Source organism: Pongo abelii, chromosome 20 (assembly GCF_028885655.2).
Source record: "Pongo abelii isolate AG06213 chromosome 20, NHGRI_mPonAbe1-v2.0_pri, whole genome shotgun sequence".
Lineage (NCBI taxonomy): Eukaryota > Metazoa > Chordata > Mammalia > Primates > Hominidae > Pongo > Pongo abelii.
Genome location: NC_072005.2, coordinates 52,952,296 through 52,975,392, shown reverse-complemented (window position 1 = coordinate 52,975,392; position 23,097 = coordinate 52,952,296). Strand labels below are relative to the sequence as shown.

General features: G+C 52.2%; 1 protein-coding gene across 5 annotated transcripts; it reads left to right on the top strand.

Annotated features, from left to right (window-relative positions):
• The first annotated feature begins 10,175 nt into the window (after positions 1 to 10,175).
• Positions 10,176 to 22,879, top strand: AP2S1 (adaptor related protein complex 2 subunit sigma 1). Of its 5 annotated transcripts, none has more exons than XM_054538402.2 (6): positions 10,252 to 10,358; positions 10,732 to 10,886; positions 14,921 to 15,070; positions 21,476 to 21,589; positions 22,243 to 22,302; positions 22,495 to 22,879. In XM_054538402.2, the coding sequence occupies exons 2-6, from the start codon at positions 10,836 to 10,838 to the stop codon at positions 22,594 to 22,596; spliced, it is 477 nt and encodes a 158-aa protein (XP_054394377.1). In that variant the 5' UTR covers positions 10,252 to 10,358; positions 10,732 to 10,835; the 3' UTR covers positions 22,597 to 22,879.
• Positions 22,880 to 23,097: the final 218 nt, after the last annotated feature.

Here is a 23,097-nt window from a genome sequence, read left to right as displayed (position 1 = left end):
CTCCCTCGGGGCGGGGGGCGGGGAGGGGAAGGGGGGAGGGGCGGGAACCAGGGGGAGGGCGGACCAGCCTCGCTCACTCCCTCCCTCCCTCCCTCACTCGCAATGGCGGCAGCGGCGGCACCTCCTTCCTGCGACGGCCGCTCCCGCGCGCGCGCGCGCGCCCCCTCGTTACTGCGCGTGCGCGGCGCGTGGACCGTTGCAGGGGTATAACGGCCCCTGGGCGCGCGCCGCGAAGGGACAACCAGCGGGGCAGTGGGGAGAGATCAGAGCGCGTGTGCACCCGAGGGGCTCACTGCCACCGCCGCTGCCTGAGGTTAGGAACGGCCGCGGACGGTGCAGTGCGCGTGCGCCCCCAAAAATGCCGCTACTGCGGCGGCCGCCGTCGCGACTGAGCGCGAGGCGACCTGCAAACGAGCAGAGGGCGCGGGGTGGGCGAGCGCGCGTGCGCGTGGGGCTGCCAGCCGGCGCAGCTGCTGGCGCAGGGCGGAGGGAGTGGTGCGCAGGGCGGAGGGAGTGGTCCGCAGGAGGAGCGCGCGTTTCCGCGCGCGTCTCAAGCAGCCGATCTGCTGCCTCGCGCTGGCTCCTGGAGAAACCGAAGGAGAGAGGCATGGCCCGGTTTTGGGGGTGGGGGGCGAAGGGCGCGATCCCGCTCGCGCGGGACCTGACCAGCCAATGGGAAGCAATGGGAGGTGGGTTTGCCGCGCGAGCCGCAGCCCCCGGGATAACGGAGGAGGCCAGAAGGAGCGACGTAACGTGGGGCGGTGGGGCGGGGCTGAGAAGGAGGGAGCGCACCAGAGAGGGAGTTGATTGGAGGACATGAGGAGGCGTGGCCCGCCTCAGCCCAATCCGAGCCCCGCAATTCGTCGTCCCGGAAGAAGAGGCGGGGCTGGAGAGCGCGTGCTCTTTCTCCTGGCTGTGCAGAAAATCTGCAGCCAACGCGCGTGTCCATGCAACTTGTTTTTGGTTCTTGTGACCGCCTGATCCCCAGGAGAGGGAAGACGGCCTGGTCCTCTGTGCAGCCCAAGCCTGTCACTTAGCATTGTGTAAATGGCTACAAATCGAATGTCAATTAGGGCGCCTGAAGGGAAAAGAGTAGTGATGGGAGAGGGCACCGCTGTAACCCTTGACTCCTCTGAACTGAGGAGGTGTTCCTCTGGGACTCCTCCGGAAGTACAGATCGTGGAAGATGAGCTTCCCGGGCACCGAGCCAATATTTGTGGAATGCATGAAAAAAGGCTGTTTCCTATTACATTTGGCATTTCTGCCATCAGTCTCTTCATCTATAAAATGGGATAATAATCGTACCTCCCTCGTAGGGCTGCTGTGAAAATTAAATAGACTATATTTTGCAAAGCTCTTGAAATCATGCCTTGCATATAGTAAGCGCTCTGTAAGCGTTGATAAATAAAATTACGGGGGTTTGTTTATTCCATTAATAAAGATTTTTATATTAAAGGATGTTTCCATTGACTTTTTTTTTTTTAATGTAGCACTTTTAGGGCCAGGCGCGGTGGCTCATGCCTGTAATCCCAGCACTTTGGGAGGCCGAGGCAGGCGGATCACTTGCGGTCAGGAGTTCGAGACCAGCCTGGCCAATATGAAACCCCGTCTCTACTAAAAATACAAAAATGAGGTGGGCGTCGTGACGGGCGCCTGTAATCCCAGCTACTCGGGAGGCTGAGGCAGGAGAATCGCTTGAACTCGGGAATCGGAGGTTGCAGTGAGCCGAGATCGCACTGGACTCCAGCCTGGGCAACAGAGGGAGACTCTGTCTCAAAAAAAAAAAAAAAGTCTCTTTTAATGCATTCAGTCTGATCTTTAGATGTTAGTGGCTTGAAACAACAACAACTTTTCTTTAAGCACTGCGGGGCTGCCAAATCGAGTGCGTGGACTGTCATTACAAACCATGATGTGTAAGGGACTTTTGAGATTACTTGATGAGACACAAGAAAGACAAGGTGGGGGGCAGTGAATTCCTGATACCCATACTTCAAATTAATGTCTTTACAACGCCTATGCAGTGTTCTCAGTCTTTTCAATATTAAATTTGTGAACTGGCAGCACCTGGAGAACAAGGACGCTTGGACTCACTCTGGATCCCCCAAACCCCTTGGGAGCCCATCAGCTCTGATTTACCCTTCAACTCTCAGCTTGAAGTCACCTTCTCAGGGTAGTCTCCCAGATTTGGCCTGATCCCTCGTTCTTTAATAATAAAAATGAGTACTTCGTGCCAAGCAACAGTCCTTTTTTATTTTTATTTTTTATTTTGAGGCAGAGTCTGGGATTACCACCACTCCCCGCTAATTTTGTTGTTGTTGTTTTCTCAAGACAGAGTCTTGTTCTGTCACCCAGGCTGGAGTGCAGTGGTGCAATCTTGGCTCACTGCAACCTCCACCTCCCGGGTTCAAATGATTCTTCTGCCTCAGCCTCCTGAGTAGCTGGGACTACAGGCGCCACACCTGGCTAATTTTTGTATTTTTAGTAGGGACAGGGTTTCATCTGTTCAGGCCAGGCTGGTCCCGAAGTCCTGGCCTCAAGCCATCCACCCACCTCAGCCTCCCAAAGTGCTGGGATTACAGGTGTGAGCCACTGAGCCTGGCCACAACAGTCTTTTTGTTTGTTTGTTTGTTTTTTGAGATGGAGTCTCACTCTGGCATCCAAGTTGGAGTGCGTTGGTGAGGTCTCGGCTCCTGCAACCTCCGCCTCCCAGGTTCAAGTGATTCTTCTGCCTCAGCCTCCCGAATAGCTGGGACTACAGGTGTGTGCCACCACACTTGGCAAATTTTTGTATTTTTAGTAGAGACGGGGTTTCACTATGTTGGCCAGGCTAGTCAACATTCTTTTTATTTGTTTTTTGTGGATTTTTTTTTTTTTTTTGAGACAGGGTCTTGCTCTGTTGCCCAGGCTGGAGTGCAGTGGACCAATCATGGCTCACTGCAGCCTCAACTTCCTGGGCTCAAGCAATCCTCCTGAGCAGCTGGAGCTACACGCTCTCACCATGACACTTGGCCCATTTTTTTTTTTCTTTTAGTAGAGATGGAGTCTTGCTATGTTGCCCAGGGTGGTCTCAAACTCCTGGCCTCAAGCAGGCCTCCTGCCTCAGCCTCCCAAAACACTGAGTTTACAGGCATGAGCCACCATGCCTGGACATGCCAGGCAGCAGTCTAAAAGCACTTTAGACCCATTAACTCACTGAATCCTCACAACAACCTTATGAGTAAGTTATAAGGTGCAGAGAAGTTACACAGCTAGTGAGTAGCAGGTTTGAGATACAAACCCAGACAATTGGGTCACGTTGTTACACGTAGCATTTCTTCAGGGTTCAGGGTTTGCAGTTCTGTGTTGTATCCCAGCACTTTGGGAGACTGAGGAAGAAAGATCACTTGAGCCCAGGAGTACAAGGCTTCAGTGAGCTATGATTGTGCCACTGCACTCCAGCCTGGGCCACAAGGCCAGACCCTGTCTCTAAAAAGATTAATTGAAGTTCTGTGTTGGTATCACCATTTTATGTGTGAGCCCTCTGAAGGCAGGGGGACTAGCCAGACTTTGGCTAGTTCCAAAGTCTGGCCAATGACCCACAATAAAAACTTGTTAATAAATAAAAATGAATGAGTCGGCCAGGCACAGTAGCTCAGGCCTGTAATCCCAGCACTTTGGAAGGCTGAGGCGGGGGATTGCTTGAGGCCAGGAGTTCGAAACCAGCCTGGACAACGTGGCGAAACCCTGTCTCTACAAAACATACAAAAATCAGCCAGGCGTAGTGGTGCACGCCTGTAATCCCAGCTGCTGGGGAGGCTGAAGCAGGAGAATCGCTTGAACCCGGGAGACGGAGATTGCAGTGAGCCAAGATCGCGCCACTGCACTCCAGCCTGGGTGACAGAAGGAGACTCTGTCTCAAAAAAAAAAAAAAAAATCTAATGCTAAACAAGGGGGTGGTAGGCACTGGGGACATGGTAGCCAGAGACTACATGGTTGTCCTTCTGGCCTTCTTTGAGATGCTAGCTCAGATGTCCCCTCTTCCAGGAGGCCTTCTCTGATGCGACAGGCTGGGTCAGCTGCTCCTTCCAGGCTCCCACAGTCCCTTTAAGTCTCCCGTCCAAGCCCTGGCCACCTTGGGTGGTCCATATCTGGTGATAGGTCTTTCCCATCGGACTGCAAGGCCCCTGAGGGCAGGGCCAGGGCTGTCTCAGTCAGCACGGATCCAGGCACAAGGCAGGGGCCCAGGCATTGTTTTACTGCATGAACGGAACCATCAAAGGGTGCATTCCCAGCTCTGCAATTTTTTCCAGTGCGCAAGAGGGCGGATAGTAGTTGAGCAAGCCAACCACAGGAAGCGGGCTTCCCTGGGGGCAGCCGCCTCCGCGCACCCGGCTAGCCTCCACTCCAGGATAAATAAACAAACGAGTAAACAATTAACCGACAGAGAGAAGTGCCGACTGCCGGCTTGGGCCGCTGTCAAGATTTCCCAAGCATCGGCCTACGGGCCGAATGGCTGGAGGTCACATCAACGGGAGAGCCGCCGGGGTTGGTTGATAAGAGGTGGGCGTGGGATTCTGGACCTGTATTGGAAATCTGCACAGGCAGAAAAATTCACAAAAGGATTTTGTAAAGAGGGTGGGACTCTGGGGTATACACTCTATTCATTCCTGAGAGTCGGAAAGAATCAGAGAGGGTGGGGACCAGGTCTGCGTGTGACGGAGGAGTCAGTGAGCCCACAGCGCCGCCTGCAAACCGAACAGGGGACGCTGCAGCTGGAGGATGCCGCGGGGCTGGCGGAGCGGTGGACTCTTCAGCCATTGGCCCAAGGGCAGCCAATCACGAGGCAGGAACGGGAGGCGGGGATGCTCAGATTCACCGCGGGATCCCAGTGCCTGGGCCCCTTGCTTAGTAGATAGACGAACTAAATATCTGCGGGATGAATGCATAATAAATATCTTTTTTTTTTTTTTAAATTGAGACAGAGTCTCGCTCTGTCGCCCAGACTGGAGTGCAGTGGTGCAATCATAGCCTACCGCAAGCTCCTCCTCCCCAGCTGAAGGGATCCTCCCACCTCAGACTCCGGAGTATCTGGGACTATAGGCGTGCGCCAGTGCACACGGCCAATTTTTATATTTTTTGTAGAGACAGGGCCTCGCCATGTTGCCCCGGCTGGTCTCGAATTCCTGGGCTGAAGTGATCGGCCCACTTCGGCCTCCCAAAGTGCTGGGATTACAGGCGTGAGCCACCGCGACCAGCCAACCTCTCTCTTTTTTTTCTTTTTTTTCCTTGAGACAGTCTCGCTCTGTCACTGGAGTGCAGGGCGTGATCTCCGTTGACTGCAACCTCCGCCTTCCGGATTCAAGCGATTCTCGTGCCTCAGCCTCCCAAACAGCTGGGATTACAGGCGCGCTGATTTTTTGTATTTTTATTAGAGACGGGATTTTGTCATATTGCCCAGGGTGGTCTCAAACTCCTGAGCTCAGGCAATCCACCCGCCCCGGCGTCCCAAAGTGCTAGGATTACGGGCGTGAGCCACCGCGCCCTGCCACAACCTCTCTATCTTTATAAACGTTTAGAATTGAGGCCGAGCGCTCTGGCTCGCGACTGTAATTCCAGCACGTTAGGAGGCTAAGGGAGGAGGATCACTTGAGGCCAGGAGGAGTTCCAGACCCTGTCTAGCAAAATAAATAAATAAATAATTGTTCCTTCGGGACTTATCTTTTCTATGTCTGTGCCATGTAGCCCCAAACAGACTTGAAACCACTCAAGCCATGAGACTCCTGAGGGTAGAGAAAAAGTTGTTTTGATCTTCTCCCTACCTGTGTTCTTCTGCCCCCAGCACTGTGCCCCATCCTGGACACTAATCCTTGCTTAGTTAATTTCCACTAGTCTTTTTTTTTTTTTTTTTTTTTTTTTTTGAGAAGGAGGCTTGCCCTGTCGCGGAGGCTGGAGTGCAGTGGCGCCATCTCGGCTCACTGCAACCTCTGCTTCCCAGGTTCAAGCGATTCTCTTGCCTCAGCCTGCCAAGTAGCTGGGATTACAGGCGCGCACCACCACGCCCAACTGATTTTTGTATTTTTAGTAGAGATGGGCTTTCACCATGTTGTCCAGGCTGGTGTCAAACTCCTGACCTCAAGTGATCTGCCCACCTTGGCCTCTCAAAGTGCTGGGATCAGAGGCATGAGCCACTGTGCCTGGCCTTTATTTATTTATTTATTTATTTATTTATTTGAGACGGAGCAGCCTGTCACCCAGGCTGGAGTGCAGTAGCACAATCTCGGCTCACTGCAACCTCTGCCTCCCAGGTTCAAGTGATTCTCCTGCCTCAGCCCCCCTAGTCGCTGGGATTACAGGCATGCACCACCATGCCCGGCTCCACTCGTCCTTCTGATCTCAGCTCAAATGTCACCTCTTCTAGGAAGCTGTCACTAACTCTTCAACTCAGCTAGGTGCCTGTTATGAGCCGTTGTGGCAGCCAGCCTCCAAGATGGACCCCAATGAGTCTCACCTGGTATTTGTATTGCCTCCTGCATTGGACAGGGCTGATTAGGTACCAATAGAACATTGTGAAAATGACAGTGTCATAAAAGATCTGAGGCAAGGCCATAAAAGACATAGCAGCTTCCGCCATGCTCTTTCTTAGATCACTCACTCTTTGGGAAAACAGCTGCCATGTGAGGACATTCATATGTCCTTGTGGACAGATCCATGTGGTGAGGAGCTGAGGCCTCTGGCCAATAGCCAGCATTCATTTGGCAACCACAAGAGCGAGCCACCTGGAACACAGGTCCTTCAGCTCCAGTCAAGCATTCACATGCCAGCCTGGAAAATACAGCAAGACCTCTTCTTTCCAAAAAATTTAAAAATTAGCTGGGCACGGTGGCACGTGCCTGTAGTTCCCACTACTCAGGAGGCTGAGGTGGGAGGATTGCTTGAGCCCTGGAGGTTGAAACTGCAGTGAGCTGTGATTGCACCACTGCATGCCAGCCTGGGTTATAGTGCGAGACCCTGTCTCAGAAAAGAAAGAAAGAAAAAAAAGATCGTGTTCTTGTGGCTGTAGCACTGGCTAATATCTTTTTTTTTTTTTTTTTTTTTTTTTTTTTTTGAGATGGAGTCTCGCTCTGTAACCCAGGCTGGAATACAGTGGCGCGATCTCAGCTCACTGCAACCTCCGCCTCCTGGGTTCAAGCAATTCTCCTGTTTAGCCTCCCTAGTAGCTGGGACTACAGTTGCACACCACCATGCCTGGCTAATTTTTGTGTTTTTAGTAGAGATGCGGTTTTACCATATTGATCAGGCTGGTCTTGAGCTCCTGACCTCAGGTGATCCACTTGGCTCTGCCTTTCAAAGCCCCTGGCCTTCTTTTTTTTTTTTTTTTGAGACAGAGTTTCACTCTGTTGCCCAGGCTGGAGTGAAGTGGCACACTCTCAGTTCACAACAACCTCTGCCTCCCGGGTTCAAGTGATTCTCGTGCCTCAGCCTCCCAAGTAGCTGGGAGTACAGTCACACGCTACCATGCCCGGCTAATTTTTGTCCTTTTAATAGAGATGGGGTTTCACCATGTTGGCCAGGCTGCTGTTGAACTCCCAACCTCAGGTGATCCACCCACCTCGGCCTCCCAAAGTGCTGGGATTATAGGCATGAGCAGTGCACTGCGCCTGGCCTTAAATTTATTTATGTTATGTCGTTTAAGTCCATTTTTCCTGCTAGACTGTGAATGCTGTGAGGGTGGGGGCAGTGTCCGTTTTCTTGCTGCACATGCATTCGTTCATTCAACAAATGTTTATTGAACACCAGACTTGTGCCAAGTATTAAGTTGAACACTGGAGATCAGGACTGGGACTAAGGGGAGGCAAGTGACGTGTTGAGGGCACAAAATTTAATGAGGCACATATTCTCAGTCCTGTGTAAGACAGGAATTGGCATCTAAGAGTGAGGTCCTTTTAAAATTTTGCAACCTGGACACTTTGCTTGTGTCATCCTAGTATCAACCCGGTTGGAGACAGAAAAGTACACAAGACAGAAATGATCTCTGGCCTCTTTTTGCCCCTATAATATTCAACAACTATGTGTTGGTTATTCTGCTAGTAGTATACCTTAAATTTACATAATTCTATAATATATTTTGTTTTAGTTATTTAATTTATTATTATTATTTTTTTGAAATGGAGTCTCTCTCTCTCTGTCCCCCAGGTTGGAGTGCAGTGGCACGATCTCGACTCACTGCAACCTCCATCTCCAGGGTTCAAGTGCTTCTCCTGCCTCAGCCTCCGGAGTAGCTGGTACTACAGGCATGTGCTACCAAGCCCGGCCAATTTTTGTATTTTTAGTAGAGATGCTGTTTCGCCATGTTGGGCAGGCTGGTCTCGAACTCCTGACCTCAGGTGATCTGCCTGCCTTGGCATCCCAAAGTGCTGAGATTACTGGAGTGAGCCACCATGCCTGGCCTGCTTTGCTCTTATTAGGGCCAAGCTCCCCTCAGTACTAGTAGTAATAACTTTATTGACTGCTTACCATCTGTCATGTTCTAGGTAATGAAGATACAGTTATCAGACAGGGTCCCTGCCCTCAACAACTCACTACCTAATGAGAGATCTAGACAAACATACACACATACTCATAGGGCAAATAAAATAATTTTTAAAATGTAATAAAGGCCGTTTAAAAAACCAAACTAGGTTGGGCATGGTGGCTCACGCCTGTAATCTCAATACTTTGGGAGGTGGAGGAGGGAGGATCGCTTGAGCTCAGGAGTTCAAGAGCAGCCTAGGCAACATAGCAAGACCCTGTCTCTACAAAAAGTACAAAAAATTAGCCACGTATGACGGCATGTGTATGTAGTCTCAGCTACTCGGGAGGCTGAAGCGGGAGGATCACTTGAGCCCAGCAGGTTGAGGCTGCAGTGAGCTGAGATCATGCCACTGCGCTACAGCCTGGGTGACCAAGGGAGACCCTCTTTCAGAAAAAAGCAAAAACAAAGACACACCAAAAAAACCTAAACTAACTGCTGACCTGGAGGGTTTTTTTTTTTTTTCTTGACAGAGTTTCGCTCTTGTCACTTCAGCTAGGGTGCAGTGGTGTGATCTCGGCTCACTGCAGCCTCTGCCTCCCAGGTTCAAGCAATTCTCCTGCCTCAGCTTCCCGAGCTGCTGGGATTACAGGCACCTGCCATCACACCCAGCTAATTTTTGTATTTTTAGTAGAAACGGTTTCACCATGTTGGCCATGCTGGTCTCGAAGTCCTGACCTTAGGTGATCCACCCACCTCAGCCTCTCAAAGTGCTGGGATTACAAGCATGAGCCATCATGCCCCGGCCAGACTAGAGATTTTTTTTTTTTTTTTTTTTTTGGAGTCTCTCTCTATCGCCCAGGCTGGTGTGCAGTGGCGAGATCTGGGCTCACTGCAACCTCTGCCTCCTGGCTTCAAGTGATTCTCCTGCCTCAGCCTCCCGAGTAGCTGGGATTACAGGTGTGCACCACCATGCCTGGCTAATTTTTTGTATTTTTAGTAGAGATGGGGTTTCACCATGCTGGCCAGGCTGGTCTCGAACTCCTGACCAAGTGAACTGCCTGCCTTGGACTTCCAAAGTGCTGAGATTACAGGAGTAAGCCACCGCGCCGGGCGGGTTCAAATTCATGCTTTTAAACTGTTGTCTCCTGAGAGACACACGCAACATATTTTAAGCAAAGCACTGGCCTGGTGTTGTGGTGGCTCATGCCTGTAATCCTGGTGATTTGGAAGGCTGAGGGTCGCTTAAGCTGAGTTCGAGATCAACCTAGGCAATATATCTAGACCCCGTCTCTATTTTTAAAAAAATTAAAGAAATCACTGGATGAGGAATGGAAAGACATTTTCCAGCTCCCCAGGACAGTTTTTTAAAATGTAAAACTACTATTCCCAGCATGCCCTTCCCTCCCGGGTTGGGGCCGGGGGCCTGAGAGAACTACATTTCCCTGAATGCAACGCCTGCACCGCTGGTTCTTCAGCATCTCGGGAATTGTAGTCCTCTGTAAAGATGTTTGTCCACAAATCCCAGCATGCACTTGGGATCTGATTCGTTTGGTAGGAAAAGGACTGGCTCTGACCTTCACCCATCTTCACCCAGGCTCGCCCCATTGGTGAAACTACAACTCCCAGGGGTCTGTGCGGCGAGAAGGCAGGCGGGCTTTTCTACCGGAAGTCCGCTCTAGCTCTGGGCCCTACAACTGCACCCTGAGCCGGAGCTGCCCAGTCGCCTCGGGACCTGGGCCGCTGGGGTCTGGACGGGGGTCGCCATGGTAACGGGGGAGCGCTACGCCGGGGACTGGCGGGGGGGGGCCCACGCGTAAATAGCCGAGGCTGGATCGGGCGCTGACAAGCCCCTTCTCTGCCGCGGATGGTCTGGGTCGGGCGCGGGCTCTGGGGATTGGGACCGATCCAGGGCCGGGAAGGAGGGCACAGGGCGGTGATTCTGCGCGCGGGGGTTACCAGGGGACTCGCGGCGACGGGCATTGGGGGTGGTGTTCCAAGGGGAAAGGACTGTGCAGATGGGAGACGTTGTAGATGGTTGGAAGCTTTGAAACGGGAGGAAACTCGTGAGGCACAGTCTTGGGGGTAGCGAGAAGGCATTGGAGGTGGGGAGGGGGCGTCCCAAAGAGGAAGGCGTTCTGGAAGTGTGGCGGGAGCGCTGGGACAAGAACGCGAGACCTTGGAAAAGGAGAGGGAGGTTTTCTTGATGGGAGGAGTCTCTAGAGACAAGGATCTGATTGCAGGTGGAGAGGGGATGTTGAAACAGGGGCAGGAGACTGCCTGTGAGAGAGGGATGATCTCAAGAAGAGACCTGGCACAGGAAACCAAAAGGAGGCAACTGTAGGGAATGAAATTTAAGGGTCTGGGAAAGCGCTGTAAAAGGAGAGAGGACCTGGAGGTAAGATGGACACTCGGAATGAATGGGGAGCAATTGAATAGGTCTTTCCAAGAGGAGAGATCTTGTGGGGTGGGGAGTAGGCTTGAAAGTGTGAGACCTGGGGAGGAATCTTTGTTGGGGCAAAGACTCAACATTGGATTTAGGAGTGCCCCTATCCCCAAGTTGGGGCTTTGGATCTAGGAAAGGGTTCTTTGGGCTGGAAGTTGGGAAAGAAAATGAATGGGAAAGAGTGTCAGAGCGGGGGCGGAGTCTCCTCCAGGAACAGGGTCCTTGGAGGCAAAATGTGACCTTTTGAAGAAGGGAGGAAGCCTGGGAGTGGGAACAAGGGATGTCACCAATAAAAAGTCCATTGAGGCCCCAAGGAGGGGAACTGAGACTGAGAAAATGGAGGTCAAAAGGGAGCAACTCCAGAGGAGGGGGATTGGAGACAGGGAAGGTTGGGGGGCATCTAGAGGGGACAGCAGAGGTGTGAGGATGCAGGAATTCAGGACGGAGGGGACTTGAGATTCCAAATGGGAAGAAAACAGGGAGAGGTCTACAAGGGAATTTGGGAGTAAGAGGCAGAGCTTTTTGTCAACTCTGGGTTTGCTTCTAGTTCTCCTAACTGTGTGACTATGTCTCCGGCTCTGCTCCCAGGCTTTGGCTGCCTGGTGTAGGACCCCCAACGTCCCTTCCTGCCTGGGACCCCTGCCCTGCTAGGAAGTGGTTTTCCCTGGCTCAGCAGAAGGAGTTCTTGGAAGGAGAGTGTAACATCCTGTTCCGGTCCAGTTTGGTTGGTTGGGGGAGGGAGGATAGAGTGTGTGGAGAATGAGGCTTAGGAAAGAGAGTGGACTCTCTTTCCTAAGAAAAGACTCTCAGGCTGGGGCAGTGACTCACGCCTATAATCCCAGCACTTTGGGAAGCTGAGGCAGGCGGATCACATAAGGTCAGGAGTTCAAGACCAGCCTGGCCAACATGGTGAGACCCCGTCTCTACTAAAAATACAAAAATAAGCCAGATATGGTGGTGGATGCCTGTAATCCCAGCTACTTGGGAGGCTGAGGCAGGAGAATCGCTTGAACCCGGGAGGCGGAGGCTGCAGTGAGCCGAGATTGTGCCACTGGCCTAGGCGACAGAGTGAGACTCTGTCTCAAAAAAAAAAAAAAAAAGCCTGGACGCAGTGACTTGCGCCTGTAACCCCAGCACTTTGGGAGGCTGAGGCAGGCAGATCACAAGGTCAGGAGTTCAAGACCAGCCTCACCAACGTGGTGAAACCTGGTCTCTACTAAAAATACAAAAATTAGCCAGGCGTGGTGGCATGCGCCTGTAATCCCAGGTACTCAGGAGGCTGGGGCAGGAGAATCGCTTGAACATGGGAAGCAGAGGTTGCAGTGAGCCGAGACAGTGCCACTGCACTCCAGCCTAGGCAACAGAGTGAGACTCTGTCTCAAAACAAAAAAGAAAAGAAAAAGACAGGACTAGAGGGCTCTCTTTCCTAAGAGAGAAGGCTCCCACAAGTTGGGGTCAGGGGGTTCAGAGCAAAGCCTTTGGACTCCCACTTCTGCTTTCTGGCTGTGAGACTTCCTTTCCCTGAATCTCAGTTTCCTCATCTATAAAATGGGCATAAGCATGCCTGTCTCAGACAGAAATGGGCCCAGAGCTTCTAATGGAGTAAGCTTTGGCCATGGTTTTCTGAAAGTGACATAATGGAAAATATAATGCTGCTAAGAGCTGGTACTTATATAACACTTAGTACGTGCCAGTCACTGTACTGTACCTCTATGTTTTTGTTTTTGTTTTTTTGAGACAGCGTCTCGCTCTGTCACCCAGGCTGGAGAGCAATGGTGCAATCTCAGCTCACTGCAACCTCTGCCTCCTGGGTTCAAGTGATTCTCATGCCTCAGCCTCCCGAGTAGCTGGGATTATAGCCGCCTCCCCTCTGCCCCCCATCACACCCGGCTAATTTTTGTATTTTTAGTACAGATGGGGTTTCACCATGTTGGCCAGGCTGGTCTCGAACTCCTGACCTCAAGCGATCTGCCCGCCTCGGCCTCCCAAAGTGCTGGGATTACAGGCGTGAGCCACCGTGGCCGGCCAGGAATATCCTTTACTCCTCACAGTAAACTCAGGCACCAAAGTGGCACCAAAGTTAAGTCATGAAAGTGGCAGACGCTTTGGAAAACAGTTTAGCAATTCCTGAGAAAGTTAAACATAGCGTTACCCTATGACCCAGCAACCTCACTCCTAGGTATATACCCAAGAGAAATGATCCATCCACACAAAAACTCATACACGAATGTTCATAGCAGTATTATTCATAATAGCCCTAAAGCAGAAACAACCCAAATGTCCGAAGTACGGCCTTATCCATCCAACAGAGGATCACTCAGCCACGGAAAGGAATTGCGGCTCTGCCACTTGCCACCCCACAGATGAGCCTGGAAAACGTCACACTGAGTGAAGGAAGCCAGACACGGAAGCCACAGAGTACATGATTCCACTCATATGCAGTGTCCAGAACAGACACATCCACAAAGACAGAAAGGAGACTCATGGCTGCCAGGGCCTGGGAGGATGGAGAGTGACTGCTAATGGGTGGGGAGTTTTTCGGGGGAGATGATGAAAATGTTCTGGTATTAGATAATAAATTAGATAGTGGTGATATTAGGTGGGGTGCAGTGGCTCACGCCTGATGCAGCACTTTGGGAGGATGAGGTGGGTGGGTCACTTGAGGCCAGAAGTTCAAGACCAGCCTGGACAACATGGTGAAACCCCGTCTCTACTAAAAATACAAAAAATTAGCTGGGCGTGGTGGTGTGCACCTGTGGTCCCAGCTACCTGGGAGGCCTGAACCCAGGAGGTGGAGGTTGCAGTGAGGCGGGATTGCGCCACTGCACTGTAGCCTGGGTGACAGAGCTAGAACCTGTCGCAAAAAAAAAAAAAAAAAAAAAACAGATAGTGGTGATTTTTACACAACTGTGAATATATACTAAGTGAATATACCAAAAACCATTTAACTGTCTACATTATAAGTGGATGGATTTTATGGTGTGTGAATTACATTTCAATTTTATAAAACGTTAGGAAGCAAAGAGAAAAAAAGAAGTGGCAGAGCTGAGACTTAGCCCAAAGGAGTCTGAACCTCAAATGTTTATTGAGTATCTACCACCTACCAGCCACCAAACTAAGTTTATAAACTTTTTTTTTTTAAGCTTTAAAAACACCCTGGTTGGCTGGGCACAGTAGCGCATGCCTATAACCCCACACTTTGGGAGGCAGAGGCGGGTGGATCACCTGAGGTCAGAAGTTTGAGACCAGCCTGGCCAACATAGTGAAACCCCGTCTCTACCAAAAATACAAACATTTTCCGGGTGTGGTGGCGGGTGCCTGTAATCCCAGCTACTCAGAACACTGAGGCAGGAGAATTGCTTGAACCTGGGAGGCGGAGGTTGCAGTGAGCTGAGATTGCGCCATTGCACTCCAGCCTGGGTGACAGAATGAGACACTGTCTGAAAATTTAAAAATAACAAAAAACAATAATGAAAAAACCACCCTGGTGAGATGAATCTTCTTGGGAGACTTGTTTTGCTGGTGAGGAAACTGAGGCCTAGAGGGGCAGACAAGGCTGGGCACGGTGGCTCATGCCTGTAATCCCAGCACTTTGGGAGGCCGAGGCGGGAGAATTGCTTGAGTCCAGGAGTTTGAGACCAGCAACATAGCAAGACTCTGTCTCTACAAAAAAAAAAAAAAAAAAAGAGAGAGAGAGAGATAAGAGGTGGTGGAGCCTGGGACTCGGGGCCCTGGAGCTGACTCCAGAGTTGGAGACTTGTGGAAAGGAAGTCACTCCACAGGGGTGCTGGAGGGACCCGGGATGGAGCGTGTGGCCAGGCCCGCCTGGCTTGGGTCTGGGGAGCAGCTGAGACTCCCGGAAGTCAGGCAGCAGGGAGGCCCTGAGCCCTGTCTCCCCTCTGGGTGGATGGGTGGGGCTGTTGGGCAGCGCCCAACCTACCCTCTCTGCCTCTCTCACTTCCTCCTTCTCCTCCTGCTGCCCCCAGATCCGCTTTATCCTCATCCAGAACCGGGCAGGCAAGACGCGCCTGGCCAAGTGGTACATGCAGTTTGATGATGATGAGAAACAGAAGCTGATCGAGGAGGTGCATGCCGTGGTCACCGTCCGAGACGCCAAACACACCAACTTTGTGGAGGTGACGCCCGCTCCATGCCTCCTGCACCCTGCCGCTTCCTCGTGCCCTACTTCGCCACTCCCTGCCCAGCTTCTAGCTGCAAGAACCCCTTGGACCCTCTATCCATCCTATATCATTCACTCAACCCCCTTTGAGCTTGCTTGCTTCTTCCCTTCCTTTGTTTGTACTTTTCATTGTGAAAAATCATAAACATACAGATTAGTACAATGAAAGAAAAGTATATTGGAGATTCATAAACCTACTACCCGGATTTAATCAGTATTAATATTTTTCCTTTTTGTTCTGCACTATTATTATTAATTTTTTTTGCCTACGATTAAAAAAGAATTTTTTTTTTTTGCCAAGTTTTTTTTGCTGGTGCGTTTTTCAAACTTCCTATAGAATGTTCAAACAGAAAAGTAGAGAGAATAGGCCAGGTGCAGTGGCTCACGCCTGTAATCCCAGCACTTTGGGAAGCCGAGGTGGGAGGATTGCTTGAGCCCAGGAGTTCAAGACCAGCCTGGGCAATGTAGCAAGACCTTGTCTTTATTTTTTATTGAATTGAATTGAATTAATTAATTAATTAATTTTTTTGAGACAGAGTCTTACTCTGTCACCCAGGCTGGAGTGCAGTGGCATGATCTCAGCTCACTGCAACCTCCACCTCCCAGGTTCAAGCAATTCTCCTGCCTCAGCCTCCCAAGTAGCTGGGATTACAGGCGTGCACCACCACACCAGGCTAATTTTGTGTTTTCAGTAGAGACGGGGTTTCACCATGTTGGCCAGGCTGGCCTCGAACTCCTGACCTTGTAATCCACCCTTCTTGGCCTTCCAAAGTGCTAGGATTACAGGCATGAGCCACTGCACCTGGCCTTTTTTGCCTTTTTTCTTTTTCTTTTTTTTTTTTTTGAGATGGAGTCTGTCTCAGTCACCCAGGCTGGAGTGCAATGGGGGCAATCTTGGCTCACTGCAACCTCCTCCAGGGTTCAAGCTATTCTCTGCCTCAGCCTCCCTAGTAGCTGGGATTACAGGTGCTCGCCACCACGCCCGGCTAATTTTTATATTTTTAGTAGAGATGGGGTTTCACCATGTTGGCCAGGCTGGTCTTGAACTCCTGATCTCAAGTGATCCACCCGCCTTGGCCTCCCAAAGTGCTGGGATTACAGGTATGAGCCACCACGCCTGGCCCTCTTTAAAAAATTTTTTTTGAAACAGGAGCTCACTCTGACACCCAGGCGGGAGTGCAGTGGCACGAACATGGCTCACAGCAGCCTTGACTTCCTACGTTCAAGCCACCCTCCCACCTCAGCCTCCTGAGTAGCTGAGACTACAGGCTTGTGCACTACCAAGCCCAGCTAATATTTGTATTTTTGGTAGCAATGGGGGTCTCACCATGTTGCCCAGGCTGGTCTTGAACTCTTGAGCTCAAGTGATCTGCCTGCCTCGGCCTCCCAAAGTGCTGGGATTACAGGCATGAGCCACTGCACCCAGCCAGGGTTCAGGTTTAAATGGTTTGGTTAGGATGGCATTGCTAAAAAGGTGACATTGGAGCCAAGACCTGAAGGACCTGAGGGGGAGGAAGGAGCCAATGTCTGAGAGGAACATTTCAAGCCAAGGGAACAGCAAGTGCAAAGTCCCTGGGGCAGGAGAATACTTAGGGTGTTCCAGGGATAGCAGGAATCCAGCCAGGAAGGGGAGGAGATGAAAGAGAGAAGATAACAAGGTAATCTCTTGGTGCAGGGCTGCAGGGAAGACTTCGGCTCTTACTCTGAGTCAGATGGGAGCTGTAGAAAAGTTATTTTTGCCAGCCGGGCGCGGTGGCTCACTCCTGTAATCCCAGCACCTTGGGAGGCCAAGGTGGGCAGATCACGAGGCCAGGAGTTCGAGACCAGCCTGACCAACATGGTGAAATCTCGTCTCTACTAAAAATACAAAAATTAGCTGGGCCTGGTCGTGGGTGCCTGTAGTCCCAGCTACTCGGGAGGTTGAAGCAGGAGAATCGCTTGAATCCAGGAGGTGGAGGTTGCAGTGAGCCGAGATCGTGCCATTGCACTCCAGCCTGGGCAACAGAGCGAGACTCCTCTCAAAAAAAAAAGAAAGGTTGTTTTTGTTTTTTGGTGCTTTTTAGAGACACGGTCTTGCTCTGTCTCCCAGGCTGGAGTACAGTGGTGCAATTACAGCTCACTGTACGCTCCCAGGCTTAAGCAAGCCTCCCACCTCAGCTTTCCAAGTGGCTGGGACTACAGGCATGCACCTCCATGCCCATCTAATTTCTTACTTTTTTTTTTCTTTTGAGATGGGTTCTCACTCTGTCACCTAGGCTAGAGTGCAATGGTACGATCTCACCTCACTGCAACGTCCGCCTCTCGGGCTCAAGCGATTCTCCCACCTCAGCCACCCGAGTAGCTGGGACCATTGGCATGTGCCACCAACGCCCTACTAATTTTTGTATTTTTGGTAGAGACAGGGTTTTGCCATGTTGCCCAGGCTGGTCTCGAACTCCTGAGCTCAAGCGATCCACCCACTGCAGCTTTCCAAAGTCCTAGGATTACAGCCATGAGCGACCACGCCTGGCTAATTTTTAAATTTTTTATAGAGATGGGGTATTGCTATGTTGTCCAGGCTGGTCTTGAACCACAGAGGGTTTTGAGCAGAGAGAGCATGGCCATTGGCCGACTTGAGGCTGCCCTATAAGGCAAGAGCAGAGCAGGAGACTGCTCGGAGAGAGGTGGCTGCAGTGGTCCAGGTGGGAGATGTTGGTGACTGGACCAGCATGGAAGCCGTCGGTGTGGCCAGGAGCGTTTTGGAGGTGGACCCAGCTGAATGGCCAAGAACTGGATGTGGAATGTGAGAGAAGGCAGAGCCAGGGCGACAATTAGATTTCCCACTTGAGCCCCCGGGTAAGATGGAGCTGTCATTATCTGAGATGGGCAGATGGGAAGGGCAGGCGGATGTGAAGATCAGGAGGAAAGTGTTGGGGGTCAGGCCCCGAGTATCGTCCACGTCCCAGCAGAGATGTCCAGGAAGAAGTGACGAGTCAGGGTTCTTGGAGAGAGCTGAGTAGGATATGGAAATGGCATTTCTGCACATAGAGGGAAACCGAGGCCAAGGAACTCACTGGGGAAGTGAGAATAGACCGAGGAGAGCACCAGAGGGCCATGTCTGCAGGCAGAGAGACGAGGAGGGAGAGGAGAACCAAGAAACTGGGTGTCCCAGCAGCCAGGAGGGGGACAGGGTTGGACTTCCTTTCCAGGAGGAGGTCACTGGTGTTGTCACCAAGAGCAGCAGGTGGGAGGTGGGAGAGGAACTGGGTGTCGGGTGTTCTGGCTGTGTGGGCACCTTGCTGGTAATGTAGTGGCCGGTCCTGTGCTGAGGGCTGGGGCCCGGGAGGGGTCAGTGAGGCCCAATGATACAAGAGCAGCCGGAAAAGCCGGCTGAGCAAATGAGAATGTTACAGAGGAGGCTGACCCTCAGGTCTTGAGTTCCTCCATACCTCCAGGATCCAGGGCTGCCCATTCATTCAGTTGTTCCTTTGTGCATGTATTCACCTAATGTTTCTGTGTGCCGCCTCTGTGATCAGCCCAGTGCTGGGTTCACAGCGGTCACTGAGACAGCCTTGTGCTGCCTTGGGACTCACAGCCCAGGAAGGAACACAAGCCTGTTCCTAGACAGTGACAACCAGAGTGGGCAGGGCTGGGATCGAGGAGCCTGGCTGGGGGAGGGCACCTGACCCAGCCTGGGGGTCTGGAGGGCTTCTGGGAGGGGACTTGTGAGTGAAGATCAAAGGCAGGAGTAGGCAGCTGGAAGATGCAGGCCTTCCCTCTTGTTATTATTATTTGAGACAGGGTCTCACTCTGTGCCCCAGGCCGGAGTGCAGTGGTGCAATCATAGCTCACTGCAGCCTCCGCCTCCCAGGCTCAAGGGATCCTCCCACCTCAGACTCCTGAGTAGCTGGGACTACAGGTACCTGCCACCACGCCCAACTAATTTTTTGTAAGTTTGATAGAGATGGGTCTTGATATGTTGCCTAGACTGCTCTTGAACTCCTGAGCTCAAGCCTTGGCCTCCCAAAGTGCTGGGATGATAGGCGTGAGGCCCGGCACCTGGCCGTCTTCCAATCTCTGTCTGACTCGCACTGTCCCGCCTCCCGCTTTCCCTTATTAGCAGCCCTGTGAGGACATTGGTCCCGCCTGAACCATCCAGGATTATCGCCCCATCTCATGCTTCTTAACTTCGTCACAAGTTAAGAGACTGCAGAGTCCCTTTTTGCCATATAAGGTCCCATATTCACAGGGTCTGGGATTAGGATGTGGATGTCTTTGGGGGCCATTACCAGTGCCAGCCCTTTGCAGGGCGGCATGGAGGACGCAGTGTGACAGCTCCAGCTTCCCCCACAGGCTCAGTCCAATGGGGAGACAGACCCATCCCCAGACAGTGGTGACACGCAGTGGTCAGGCTGGGGCGGGGCAGGGGTGGGGCAGTGGCGTGGGATGTTCAGAGGGGACACCTGCCCCAGCCTGCAGGATGAGAGAATGTAGCTGGAGGAGAGATGGGGGTCTGCGGCAGATCCCTGAGAAGCCTTGAAATTTAAAACAGGAAAGGGAGGCTGGAAAGATGGAGCAGTAGCTGGAGGTGGAGGAGGGTGAGAGCCAGAAAAGCTGGATTCAAGAAGAGAGGAGCACTGATGATCAGTGTCAGGTCATTTACCCGTGGGTTATATGTAGGCCTTACTGTAATCCCACCAGAAAACGTACTCAGGCTGGGCTCATGCCTGTAATCCCAGCACTTTGGGAGGCAGAGGCAGGTAGATCATCAGAGGTCAGGAGTTGGAGACCAGCCTGGCCAACATGGCGAAACCTCATCTCTACTAAAAATACAAAAATTAGCCAGGCGTGGTGGTGCACACCTGTATTCCTAGCTACTCAGGAGGCTGAGGCAGGAGAATCGCTTGAACCTGGGAGGTGGAGGTTGCAGTGGGCCGAGATTGCGCCACTGCACTCTGGCCTGGGCGACAGAGTGAGACTGTCTCAGAAAAACCAAAAAACAAAACAAAAACCCTGAAAACATGCTTGGAGTATAGCAATGAACAAGAGATTGAGCTGAAAAAATGAGTTAAAATCTATTAGCTGGGTGTGGTGGCGCGCCTGTAATCCCAGCTACTTGGGAGACTGAGGCAAGAGAATCGCTTGAACCCAGGAGGCGGAGATTGCAGTGAGCCGAGATCGCGCCACTGCTCTCCAGCCTGGCGTCAGAGCGAGACCCCCCCAAAAAAAAAAAGCCGAGGACTGATGCTGGCACTCATAGCTGCCAGCAGGTGGCGCCACAGGCACACCCCAGACCTAGAGCCGCTGTTTTTTTGAGACAGGGTCTCTGTCTCAAAAAACACAGGTCACTGCACCCAGGCTGGAGTGCAGTGATGGGAACATGGCTCATGGCAGCCTTGACCTCCCAGGCTCAGGTCATCCCCCGCACCTCAGCCTCCCGAGTAGCTGGGACCACAGGTACATGCCACCATACCCAGCTAAGTTTTGTACTTTTGTATAGACGGGGTTTCACCATGTTGCCCCAAGCTGGCCTGAGACTCCTGGGCTCCTGGAGTGCTGGGATTTTTTTTTTTTTTTTTTTTTTTTTTTTTTTGGTAATGAACCTGACATTGAGAACATATAGAACTGAACTGGGATTTTCAGGTTTTGGCCAAAGACATTGTACTTTGCAACCCAGTGTGCATATATATCTGTCTCTGTCTACTTAACACATGCATAAAATTAGAATCCATGTCCCTGATCCTGGCATATTTGTTCACGGTGTGTGTCTGTGTTACTATGCTAACTGTGTATATCACATTTCAGTGAGTGCAAGACAAGGACCCAGGATTGTCTTGGTGGCAGTGGTGACCCTCCCCACACTGCCTATCACAGGCCTGGCATAGAGTAGCTGCTCAGGAAGTATTTGTTAAATAATTGAGTTAATTAATTCCAGGCTAAGGAATGTGACTGTCTCCAGAGGTAGCAGGAAGTCACAGAAGGGAGTGGCAAGGTTGCATGGACGCTGTTGAACATGTCAGGCTCCCGCCCAGCCCTGGGCTTTTGCTATCTGCTTGGAACATTCCTGCCTATCCTCGAGGTCTCAGCTCCGATACTCCCTCCTCCAGGAAGTCCTCCCTGACTCTCCAGGATCAGAGGGGGTTAGGCACCCTCTCTGGGTTCTCACAGCCCAGTCCTGTCCACTCTGGGGATGCCTGCCCCCGCTGTACTGTGAGCAGGGTTAGGGCTGTCTTGGTCGCTGCTGTGACCCCAGCACAGGGCCGGGCACAGAGCTGGGCCTCGGGACCACATATGGAGTGAAGGACTGAATGTTTTGGCCCCACTCTGTGTGGTACATTGGGTCCTGGCAAGCTCCGTTGCTGACAGCCTCTCTGTTCTGCAGTTCCGGAACTTTAAGATCATTTACCGCCGCTATGCTGGCCTCTACTTCTGCATCTGTGTGGACGTCAATGACAACAACCTGGCTTACCTGGAGGCCATTCACAACTTCGTGGAGGTACAGCGGGAGGGGGAGGTAAGGTGGGGAGGCGGGCGGGCAGCCCTGGAGTGGCCCCCAAGGCCTGGGAACCCTCCCTGGTCCCTCCTGAGCCCCCCCTCTGCAGTGGCTGGGACTCTGTCTCTCCGTTTCTTTTTTTTCTTTTTCTTTGTCTTTTTTTTTTTGAGACAGAGTCTTGTTCTGTCACCCAGGCTGGAGGGCAGTGGTGCAATCTTGGCTCATTGCAGCCTCCGCCTCCCGGGTTCAAGTGATTCTCCTGCCTCAGCCTCCTGAGTAGCTGGGATTACAGGCACACACCATGATGCCCAGCTAATTTTTGTATTTTTAGTAGAGATGGGGTTTCACCATGTTGGCCAGGCTGGTCTTGTACTCCTAACTTCAAGTCATCCTTCTGCCTTGGCCTCCCAGTGTGCTGGGATTACAGGTGTGAGCCACCGCGCCTGACCTTTTGCTATCTCTTTGCATCGATCTTTGCTTCTGTTTCTCTGTGTGTGTGTCCTTGCACTCTCCCTGTCACTGTCTCTCTCTCTCGTCTGCCTCCCCGTTGCTCTCTTTTTTTCGCTGTCTGTTTCTGATGACCTGGTTCCCATCTCTGTATGTGTGTGTGGCTCTCTCCCTGCCCATCTCTTACCATCTCTGCCTTCCTCTCCCAGGTCTTAAACGAATATTTCCACAACGTCTGTGAACTGGACCTGGTGTTCAACTTCTACAAGGTAGGCTCCTGGTGAAGAGGAGGCTGAAGGAGCCGGAGGAGGGAGACAGGGGGGGACCCGTGGTTCACTAGCCACCCGGAGCCTCTGCTGAGGTCTGTGTCCCAGCTCGAGGGACATCAGAGCCCCAGCTTCCAGGGTCCAGGCCAGCATCCTGGGGGGCCTCGTCTCAACCCAGGGTCTCCCCTCACACAGGTTTACACGGTTGTGGATGAGATGTTCCTGGCTGGCGAAATCCGAGAGACCAGCCAGACGAAGGTGCTGAAACAGCTGCTGATGCTACAGTCCCTGGAGTGAGGGCAGGCGAGCCCCGCCCCGGCCCCGGCCCCGGCCCCTCCTGGACTCGCCTGCTCGCTTCCCCTTCCCAGGCCCATGGCCAACCCAGCAGTCCCTCCCTCAGTCACCCAGGAGGAAGGGACCCAGCTGGGTCTGGGCCACAAGGGAGGAGACTGCACCCCACTGCCTCTGGGCCCTGGCTGTGGGCGGAGGCCACCGTGTGTGTCCCGAGTAACCGTGCCGTTGTGTGATGCCGTGAGCGTGTGTGCGTGGAGCCCCCAATAAACCTGTGGTCCTGCCTGGCCTTGCAGTCTTTGAGCCCTTGCCTGTCTCCCCTGGGAACCAGATACCTAGAATGCCTTGCCTTCAGTCCATCCGTCAGTCAACAAATGCCCCTCATTGTGCTGAGCAAGGTGAGACACCCAGGTGCTCTTCCGACCTGCTCCTGCTCACCAAGGGCCCCCAGGCTGGAAGGGGTGATGGGTTTAGATTCCAGGCACTTGCTACTAAAATAACAATACT